The 10,187-nt window shown below is 77.2% G+C and overlaps 1 protein-coding gene across 1 annotated transcript in view; it reads left to right on the plus strand.

Annotated features, from left to right (window-relative positions):
• Window positions 1-10,187, plus strand: part of LOC135286678 (SCO-spondin-like) — a 31,491-nt gene that overhangs the window by 8,481 nt on the left and 12,823 nt on the right. Inside the window, 33 exon segments of the mRNA XM_064399803.1 lie at window positions 24-118; window positions 202-458; window positions 712-731; window positions 733-847; window positions 1,150-1,349; window positions 1,951-1,980; window positions 1,982-2,079; window positions 2,155-2,264; window positions 2,922-2,935; window positions 2,937-3,072; window positions 3,158-3,183; window positions 3,185-3,245; window positions 3,756-4,157; window positions 4,679-4,716; window positions 4,718-4,771; window positions 4,773-4,911; window positions 5,183-5,199; window positions 5,201-5,798; window positions 5,945-5,985; window positions 6,408-6,656; window positions 6,857-7,046; window positions 7,320-7,460; window positions 7,574-7,596; window positions 7,598-7,802; window positions 7,926-8,076; window positions 8,145-8,196; window positions 8,198-8,305; window positions 8,375-8,429; window positions 8,513-8,851; window positions 9,037-9,155; window positions 9,157-9,193; window positions 9,670-9,722; window positions 9,724-9,850. Coding sequence (XP_064255873.1) covers window positions 24-118; window positions 202-458; window positions 712-731; window positions 733-847; window positions 1,150-1,349; window positions 1,951-1,980; window positions 1,982-2,079; window positions 2,155-2,264; window positions 2,922-2,935; window positions 2,937-3,072; window positions 3,158-3,183; window positions 3,185-3,245; window positions 3,756-4,157; window positions 4,679-4,716; window positions 4,718-4,771; window positions 4,773-4,911; window positions 5,183-5,199; window positions 5,201-5,798; window positions 5,945-5,985; window positions 6,408-6,656; window positions 6,857-7,046; window positions 7,320-7,460; window positions 7,574-7,596; window positions 7,598-7,802; window positions 7,926-8,076; window positions 8,145-8,196; window positions 8,198-8,305; window positions 8,375-8,429; window positions 8,513-8,851; window positions 9,037-9,155; window positions 9,157-9,193; window positions 9,670-9,722; window positions 9,724-9,850 — 4,300 coding nt within the window.

Consider the following 10,187-nt stretch of genomic DNA (forward strand, 5'->3'; position numbering starts at 1 on the left):
CCCTCACCGCGCTCCGGTGGCAGGGCGGGCGCTGCGTGCCGCCGGACGAGTGTCCCTGTCACCACGGCGGGCAGCTGTACCCGCCCAACGCCACCATCGCCCGCGACTGCAACACCTGGTGCGACCCCCGCCCCCCCAGACCCCTGCCAGACCCTCGGGGACGCGCTGAGCCCCGCGGTGGCACCGAGCCTGTCCCCGCAGCGTGTGCCGGGGCCAGCGGTGGCACTGCGGGCGCGAGGAGTGCGCGGGGACCTGCGTGGCCACGGGGGACCCGCACTATGTCACCTTCGACGGCCGCGCCTTCACCTTCGCGGGGGACTGCGAGTACCTGCTGGCGCGCGAGGCCACCGGGCTCTTCGCTGTCACCGCCGAGAATGTCCCCTGCGGCGCCAGCGGCGTCACCTGCACCAAGTCCGTGGTGGTGGCCATGGGGAACACCGTGGTGCACATGCTGCGGGGTGAGGGGGCACGGGGACACGGGGACACGGGGACACGGGGGACACGGGAACATGGGGGACATGGGGGACATGGGGGACATGGGGACACCGTGGGGGACATGCTGCGGGGTGAGGGGACACGGGGACATGGGGGACACGGGGACACGGGGACATGGGGGACACCGTGGTGCACATGCTGCGGGGTGAGGGGACACGGGGGACACGGGGGACAGGGGGGACACGTGGGGGGTGACCCTCGGTGCCGCCCCGGCAGGGCGAGAGGTGACAGTGAACGGGGGTGGCCGTGCGACCCCCCAAGGTGTTCGGGGGCTCGGGGCTGGCGCTGCAGCGCGCGGGGCTCTTCCTGCTGCTCCTCACCCGCCTGGGGCTGGCCGTGCTCTGGGACGGAGGTGAGACCGGGGACACGGGGGGACATTGGGGGACACGGGAGGACACGGGGGGACACGGGGGGGACAGGGGACACGGGGGTGGCCGTGCTGTGGGACGGAGGTGAGACCCTGGGGACACGGCTGGGGGTCCGCAGTGCTGGGGGCTGTGGGGGATCCCTGGCGCTGGCAGTGCCACCACGGCGGTGTCACCGTGCGGGGTCCCTGGTGCCACCACGGCGGTGCCACCACGGCGGTGCCACCGTGCGGGGTCCCTGGTGCCGCCCGGGGCCCGGGGTGCCAGCCCTGTCCCCGCGGTGCCCCAGGGACCCGCGTGTACGTGCGCGTGTCCCCGCGGCTGCGCGGCCGCCTGGCCGGGCTCTGCGGCAACTTCGACGGCGACGCCGAGAACGATTTCGGGAGCCGGGACGGGGCCCTCGAGGCGACCCCCGAGATCTTCGGGGACTCCTGGCGCCTCAGCCCGCTCTGCCCCGAGGCCGACGGCCACCGCCCGCACCCCTGCGAGGCACGGGGACAGGGGACAGGGGACAGGGGGACAGGGGGGGATTGACAGGGGGACAGGGGACAGGGGGCCAGGGGGCATGGGGACAGGGGACAGGGGACAGGGGGACAGGGGACAGGGGGGACGGCGGTGACACGGAGAGACGTGGGGGATTGACGGGGGTACACAGGGACTGGATGGGGACACCGTGGGACACGGGGAGCTGGCAGGGGGACACTGGAGAACACAGGAGCTGGCAGGGGGACATGGGGGTTACAGAAGGACGTGGGGCTGTGGTGGCCCGGGTCAGTGAAGGGTCGGATCCGGACGGGAGGAGGATGAGGAGGCGTTTGAGCCCCGACTGAAATCCTCTGGGGTCTCGTCCCGGCACTCCGGGGGTGCTGCCTGAGCCGGGACAACGTGGGGGACACGGAGCCAGCGGGGCCCGGCTGGGGACACACACGGGGGCTCTGACGGGGTGTCCCCCCAGGACAGCCCCCGGCCCGAGCTGCACAGACCGTGCCGGGGGCACTGGGGGGCACTGGGGAGGCTGGGGGGGGCCGCAGGGGTGGCGGGGTCTCGCCTGGGGACACACGGGGGGTCTGACGGGGTGTCCCCTCCCCAGGACAGCCCCCAGCGCTCGGCCTGGGCGCGGGGCTCGCTGCGGGGTCCTGCGGCACGGGCTCTTCGCCCCCTGCCACGAGCTGGTGCCCCCCCAGCGCTTCTACGAGTGGTGCGTGTTCGACGCCTGCGGGTGAGTTTGGGGGGCTCGGGGGCTCCCCCCGCCCCAGGGGGGGTCCCGGGCCCCGTCCCACGGCGCGTGCCCCAGGTGTGACAGCGGCGGGGACTGCGAGTGCCTGTGCACGGCCCTGGCCGCCTACGCCGAGGAGTGCGGCCGGCGGGGGAGACCCCTGCGCTGGCGGAGCCAGGGGCTGTGCCGTGAGCGCGGGGCGGGGGCGCGGGGACCGGGAGAGACCGGGGGCACTGGGGGTGCCGGGAGAGACCGGGGGGACCGGGGGGCAACGGGGGGACAGGGAGAGACCGGGGGGACCGGGGGGCACAGGGGGTGCGGGGGGCTGGGGGAGCACGGGGGTACCGGGAACGACATGAGGTACCGGGGGACTCGGGGGATACCGGGGGTTGGGAGGCACGGGGGGGCTGGAGGGCACAGGGGGTCCCGGGGTCCAGGGGGCACGGGGGGCTGGGAGCACTGGGGGTCCCATCCTGTCCCTGCTCTTGCAGAGCTGGGGCTGTGCCGTGAGTCTGGGGGCGCTCAGGAGAGCACGGGGGGGGTCCCGGGGGGCCCGGGGGCACAGGGAGGTCCGGGCTGAGCCCCCGCTGGGATGTGCCGGGGGTGGGGGCCGGGCAATGGGTCTGGGGGTGCAGGACCCCCCCCCAGGGGCCGTGGGGCAGGGGGGCTGTGGGGTGAGGGGGCGCAGGAGCCCCCCCATGGGGTTGTGGAGCGGAAGGAGGGTCCGGGCTGTGCCCCCCATGGGGCTGTGGGACTGAGGGGGGGCAAGAGCCCCGCGTGGCGTTTTGGGGGTCCCAGGCTGTGGAGTGGGGGGCTCCAGCCCCCTAACCCCCCAACCTCTGCAGCCCTGCAGTGCGAGGGGGGGGCAGGAGTACAGCCCCTGCGGGCCCCCCTGCCCCCCCACCTGCCGCGACCTCGGCCGGGACCCCCCCGAGCTGTGCGGGGCCCTGGGGTGCCTCGAGGGCTGCTTCTGCCCCCCCGGGCGGCTCCTGCACGGTGAGGGGGGCACAGCGCGGGGGCTGGGGGGACACGGGAGGGTTGGGGGGCTGGGGTCGCGGTGCCACCCCCGTGCCCCCCGCAGACGGGCTGTGCGTGGAGCCCCCCCGCCTGCCCCTGCTTTTGGGACGGCTTCGCCTTCCCCGCCGGGAGCTCCGTGACCCAGGGCTGCAGCAACTGGTGAGCGCTGGTCTGTACTGGGAGCCGGGCACGGCTGGGGGACAGCGGGACAGGGACAGTGGGACAGGGGGACAGAGGGACACAGGGACAGCGGGACAGGGACAGCGGGACAGGGGGACAGCGGGACAGGGACAGCGGGACAGCGGGACAGAGGGACAGGGGGACAGCGGGACAGGGGGACAGGGGGGCACCGGGACAGCGGGACAGGGACAGCGGGACAGGGGGACAGGGGGACAGCGGGACAGGGGGGACAGCGGGACAGCGGGACAGCGGGACAGCAGGACATGGGGACACAGAGACACCGGGGGAAATGGGATCTTGGGATCCTGGGTTCCCAGGACATTGGGACACCAGGACACGGAGACACTGAGATTTGGGACGCTGGGACCCCTGGACCCCAGGACCCCAGGACACTGACACTGGGATAGGGGACACCGGGGTGGGGGACACTGGGACGCGGGACCCCCGGCCCCGTGTGAGTGCCGCCGGTGTCCCGCCCCCAGCACGTGCCTGGGGGGGGCGCTGGCAGTGCCCCCCGAGCCCCGGCCCGTGCCCCGCCGCCCCCGGCTGCGCCCCGTGGGAGTTCCGCTGCCGGGGCGGGGGTCTCTGCGTGCCGGGGGCCTGGCTCTGCGACAACGAGGACGACTGCGGCGACGGCTCGGACGAGCTGTGCGACCCCCCCTGCGCCCCCCAGCAGCCGCGCTGCCCCGGCGGGCGCTGCCTGCCCTGGGGGGCGCGCTGCGACGGCGTCACCCACTGCCCCGACGGCTGGGACGAGGCGGGGTGTCCGGCCCGGGCCTGCGCGCCCCCCGAGTTCGCCTGTGCCGGGGGTCGCTGCCTGCCCCCCGCGCGGCTCTGCGACGGCCGGCTCGACTGTCCCCCCGGGGACGACTCGGACGAGGCGGGTGAGTGAGCGCCGGGGGCTCGGGGGTCCTGGGAGTGGGGGCTGTAGGGAGTTCTGGGGTCCTGGGGAAATAGAGAGCCCTGGAGGTGTGTGCCTGACAGTGGGGTCCGTGAGCCCCCCAGCCCTGGGGGTCTGTGCCTCACACTGAGGGTCCCAAACCCTGGGGGTCTGTGCCTCACACTGAGGGTCCCTGAGCCCCCCAAACCCTGGGGGTCTGTGCCCCACAGTGGGGTCTCTGAGCCCCCCCAAATCCTGGGGGTCTGTGCCCCATATTGAGGGTCCCTGAGCCCCCAAACCCTGGGGGTCTGTGCCCCATATTGAGGGTCCCTGAGCCCCCAAACCCTGGGGGTCTGTGCCCCACACTGAGGGTCACTGAGCCCCCAAACCCTGGGGGTCTGTGCCCACATCTGGAGGTGCGGGGGTGGTGCTGCTCGGGACCCCCCCAGAAGCCGCCTGTGCCCCGCGGGGTGCCGGTGCCCAGGTCGGGGTGTTCGTGCCCACCCGGGGGGTCCCGTCCCGCAGGCTGCGCCCCCCGCTGCGGCCCGGGGCAGTTCCGGTGCGGGGGGGGGCCGCTGTGTCCCCTACCCGCACCGCTGCGACGGCCGCGACGACTGCGGGGGACGGCAGCGACGAGAGCGGCTGCGCCTGCCCCGAGGGACACCTGCCGTGCCCCGGGGGGGGCTGCCAGCCCCCCGCCGCCATCTGCGACGGCCGCCGCCACTGCCCCGACGGCGCCGACGAGGCCAATTGTCCGGGTGAGGGGCGCGGGGGGACCCCCGCCCTGGGAACCCCGACTGGGACCCCCCCCATAACCCCCGGACCCTCTGGCCTGGCGCTGTCCCACCGGGGACCCCCACCTGGGACCCTCCACCCTGGGGACCAGCCCGGGACCCTCCCACCAGAGCCCCTCTGGGGACCCCGCCCCGTGACCTCCTCACCCAGGACCCCCCGGGACCCCCCTCCCACCCTGGGAGCCCCCCTGGGCCCCGCTCCGCCGCGGTGTCACCGCTGTCCCCGTGTCCCCAGCGCGGGCCACCTGCGCCCCCCGGCACCGTGCCGTGCCCCGACGGCTCCTGCGTGCCCGAGGTGGCCGTGTGCGACGGCGCTCGCGACTGTCGCGACGGCTGGGACGAGAGTCCGGCGGGGTGCGCGGTGGCGCTGCCCCCCGCGCCGCTGTCACCTGCCACCGCTGCCACCGCCGCTGCCACCGCTGCCACCGCCACTGCCACCGCTGCCACCGCCACTGCCACCGCCGCTGCCACTGCTGTCACCGGCATTGTCGCCGACGCTGTCACCGCTGTCACCGCCGACACTGCCATGGCGGTCACCAGCGCCATCGGCCCTGTCGGCAGCGCTGTCACTGTCAGTGACACCGCCGCTGTCCCCGCTACTGTCACCGCCGCCGCCCCGGCAGCGCCGTGTCCGCCCCGCTCCCTGCGCTGCGACAGCGGCGGCTGCGTCCCGCGGGGGTGGCGCTGCGACGGCGACAGCGACTGTCCCGACGGCAGCGACGAGGGAGGCTGCGACCCCCCGTGCGCCCCCGGCCACCTGCCCTGCGGCCCCGCCTGCGTCCCCCCGGGCCGCCTGTGCGACGGCGTCCCCGACTGTCGCGACAGCGCCGACGAGAGCCCCCGGCTGTGCGGTGAGACCCCCGGAGCCGTCCCTGGGGACCCGAGGGCTGAGGGGGCGATCTCGGGCTGCCCTGAGCCCCCTGGGGACCCCTGAGAGCCCTCGTGCCCCCCCAGAGCCCCCCGGGCCCGGGAGCAGCCCGCGGGGGTCCCTGCGCAGAGTTCGACTGCGGGGACGGGGAGTGTGTCACCTTCCACCAGGTACGGGGACACGGGGACCGCCACCCGCCGGGCCACCGCGGGTCCCCCGGCCCCTGCGGTGCCATCACGGAGCCCCTGATCCCTCCTGCGGCCACCGCCGTGCCCCAGCGTGTCCCCGGCCCCTTTCCAGGGACACCGAGCTGTCCCCTGCCCCTCCCGGTGCCACCGCCATGGTCCCCTCGGGCATTCCCGCGATGTCCCCGACTCCCTCTCGGTGCCACCCCCGCTGTCCCCTGGCCCCTCCCGACGCCCCCTCCCGGTGTCGCTGACTCCCCTCAACCCCTGCCGGTGTCACCTCGGTGTCCCGGCGTCCCATGACCCCTTTCAGTGCCACTTCAGTGTCCCCCAGCCCGCTCCCGGTGTCCCTCCCGGTGTCCCGCAGTGTCCCCGCAGTGTCCCCTGCGGCCGCGGTGTCCCCGCAGGTGTGTGACGGGCGGCGGGACTGCGGCTCGGCCGGGGACGAGCGCGGCTGCGGCCTCTGGGGGCCCTGGGGGCCCTGGGGGTCGTGCAGCCGCCCCTGCGGGCCCGGGGGGCAGCGCCGCGCCCGGGGGTGTCACCAGCGGCACCCGGGGCTGCTGCGGGGCTGCCGCGGGCCGCGCCAGCAGGAGAGGCCGTGCTTCCACCGGGCCTGCCCGGGTCAGCGGGGTCCCGCGGACTGGGGGGGCCGGGGGGTTCGGGGGGGTTCGGGGGGCCGGGGGCAGCGCGGGCAGGGGCACCCCGACACCGCCCCGGCTGCCCGGGGGGGTTGGGGTCTCACGGGGTACCGAGGGGTCTGGGGCTCCCCACGGCTCAGGGTGCCCGGGGGTGTTTGGGGACCCGGAGTTCAAGGGGTTTGGGGGTTCTGAGCCCCCCTGTCTCGTCCCCCCCGCAGTGGACGGCGCGTGGGGGCCCGTGGGGAGCCTGGTCCGAGTGCCCGGGGGGCTGCGGGGGGGTCCGGCTGCGCAGCAGGGGCTGCCAGCCCCCCCAGAACGGCGGCCGCGCCTGCGAGGAGCTGCGCGGGGGGGGGCCCCGGAGCCCTGGAGATGGGTGGGTGCCGGGGGGGGGCCCGGGGGGGTGTGGGGGTGCGGGACCCCGTGGGAGGGGGGGGCTCGGAGGGGCTCTGGGGGCAGGCCCCAGTGGGGCGGGGGTCCCGGTGGGCTCCGGGGGCAGATGACCCCCGAGTGGGGGGGCGCTCGGTGGGTGGGGGGGCTCCCCAGGGTTGGGGGCCGTGCTGGGACAGGGGGGGTCGTGGCCGGGTCCCGCTGGGTGGGGGTCCCACAGGGAGGGGAGGGGGGTTCCTGGGGGAAGGGGGGCTGCTGGGGCAGGGGGTCTCCGTGCATGACCCCCGCCCGCAGCCCCCTGTGCCCCGGGGGGCTGCCCCAACGCCTCGGAGTGCGCCGAGGGGCTGCGCCCCCTCCCCTGCGCCCCCTGCCCCGCCTCCTGCGCCGACCTGGCCGCCGCCGTCACCTGCCCGCGACCCCCGCCCTGCCGCCCAGGTGAGGGGGACCGGGGGCTCGGGGGGGCTCGGGGGGGCTCAGGGGAGCTCAGGGCGGCTCAGGGGCCTCAGGGGCTCCCCGGTGTGAGTCCCCCTGACGCCCCCCGCCCGCAGGGTGCTGGTGCCCGGCGGGGCGGGGTGCTGGAGGCGGGCCCCGCGCGGTGCGTGCGGCCGCGGCAGTGCCCGTGCGGGGCCGGGGGCCGCCGCTACCCGCCGGGAGCGCCGGTGCCGCTCGGCTGCCGCCTCTGCACCTGCCTGGAGGGGGCAGCTGCGCCACTGCCGCCCCCACCCCGGCTGCTCAGGTGGGTCCCGCCGCGGTCTCCGGCTCCCCTGTCCCCGCGGTGTCACCGGCGGGACCCCTCACTGTCCCCGCGGTGTCACCGGCGGGACCCCTGGCTGTCCCCCGCGGCGCCGCCCGGGGCTCCCGCGGTGCCCGGGGCTCCCGGGTGACCCGGTGTCCCCACAGTGGACTGCGGGTGGTCCTCGTGGTCGCCGTGGGGGCCGTGCGGGGGCGGCTGCGGGGCCCCGGGCGTGCAGTGGTCCTTCCGCAGCCCCTCGAACCCGGCGCGCCGCGGGGCCGGCCGCCACTGCCGCGGCATCTACCGCAGGGCGCGGAGGTCAGCGGGCCGGGGGGGCGGCCGGGGGGGCCCGGAGGGTCCCGCGGGTGCTGACGGTGTCTCCGCAGGTGCCGCACGGCGCCGTGCCCGCGCTGCCGGCAGCGGGGCCGCTGGCGCGCCCCCCGGCGAGCGCTGGCGGGGGGGGCCGTGCCAGCTGTGCCAGTGCCTGCCCGGCGGGGCCGTGCGCTGCGTCCCCTTCTGTCCCCTCCGCGAGGCCGGCTGTCCCCAGGTGAGCGGGGGGCGCGGGGGGCGGTGCGGGCGGTGCGGGGGGCGGCGGTGACACTGCCCGTGTCCCCAGGGCCAGGCGCTGCGGGAGGGGCGCGGCGGCTCCTGCTGCTCCTGCGGCCCCGCGGGTGAGTCGGGGGTCCCGGGGGGCCCCGGGGAGGGGACCAGGGGAGCAGGTGACCCCCATCCCCTCGTGCCCTCCCCGCTGCAGGTGACAACGCCACGGCCACCCCGCCCGGGATGACGACGGCGCTGTCCCCCCCCGGCAGCCCCGGGTATGAGGGGCGCGGGGCAGCGCCGGGGTCTGGGGGTCCCCAAAGCCCGCGGGGGGGGGCACTGGGGGCGCCCCCACTGCCCCCCTCCCTCACCGCGCCCCCTCCAGCCCCACGGCCGGGCCCGAGGGACCCCGAGGCGCCCGGACCCCCCCGGAGCCCCCCGGAACCGCGACCCCCCCCCGAGGACACCCCGAGCCCCCCCGGGGTCTCCGCGACCCCCCACGAGCCGGAGCTGTCCCCCCTGGCTCCCACGGGGGTCTCCGCGACCCCCCCAGGTGAGGAAAGGGGAACGGCCCCCCCCAGAGCGGCCCCCCCGGGCTGGGGGGTGCAGGGGGGGACGGGCCCCGAGACCCCCCCGGGGGGTGCGGGGCTGCAGCAGCGGGATCACCGGGGCTGGGGGGTGCAGGGTGCTCCCCCAAAACACGGGGGTCACCCTGCCCCCCACCCCCGCGTCCCCCAGGCTGCGCCCCCCCGCCCTGGGGGGGGTGGGGGTCCTGCAGCCGCTCCTGCGGGGTGGGGGTCGCCCTGCGCCGCCGGAGGGAGACCCCGCCCGAGGGGGGCTGCGCCCACCCCCCCCGACACCGACACCCGCGTCTGCTTCCTGCGAGCCTGCCCAGGTACCCCCAAACCCCCCGAGCCTGCCCGGGCACCTCCAAACCCCGCGGGCATGCCCAGGTACCCCCAAACCCCCTGAGCCTGCCCAGGTACCCCCAAACCCGTCCGGGCTGCGACCCCCATCAGGGGGGGCCCTGGAACCCCTAGCAGGCCCGGGACCCCTTTTTGGGGTGGGGCCCCCGGGGGTCTGGGCTCTGCGGGGCGGGGCCGATCCCCGTGTCCGGGCTGGGACCCCCCGAGTCCGGCACCTCCCCAAGGCCTGGGACCCCCCCCCCGACCGAGGGGGATCCTCGGGGGGGCTCGGGGCCGGGGTGCGGGGGGCTCGCTGCCCCTCGGGGTGCCGGGGGGTCCCCAGGGGGGGGTTGGGTGAGGGGGTGCCGGGGGGGTCTCTAAGGGGGGCACTCTGGGTGAGGGGGTGCCGGGGGTCCCGGGGCGGTGTGGGGGTGCCGACCCCCCTGACCGCCCCGTGCCCCCCCAGTGGCGGGCGGGTGGGCGCCCTGGGGGTCCTGGAGCGCCTGCGAGGCCCCGTGCGGGGGGGGGGCAGCAGAGCCGCCGCCGCAGCTGCAGCGATCCCCCCCCAAAAAACGAGGGGCGGCCGTGCGAGGGAGGGGCCCTGCAGAGCCGGCCCTGCAACCTGCGGCCTTGCGGGGACCCCCCAGGTACGGGGGCACGGGGGGCCGGGGACACCCCTCCATCGTTCCCCATCCCTAAACGCCACCACCGCCCCTCCCTGAATCCCCCTGGACCCCCCGAGCCCCCAGACCCCCAAAATCCCCAAAGTCCCCCCAGCCCCTCCATCCTGGCTGCTGCAATGGCTCCCCCGTCCCTGACACCCCCTGTGCCCCCTATCCCTGCCCCCCATCCCTGCCCCCATCCCTGCCCCCCCTGCTGCCCCCCAAACTCCCCCAGCCCCCCGAACCCCCCCAGTCTCCCCTTTCCCCCCTGACCTCCCGTGTCCCCCCCAGCCTGCCCCCCCCAGGCGCTGCTGGTGCCCCC

Source organism: Passer domesticus, chromosome 1 (genome assembly GCF_036417665.1).
Source record: "Passer domesticus isolate bPasDom1 chromosome 1, bPasDom1.hap1, whole genome shotgun sequence".
Lineage (NCBI taxonomy): Eukaryota > Metazoa > Chordata > Aves > Passeriformes > Passeridae > Passer > Passer domesticus.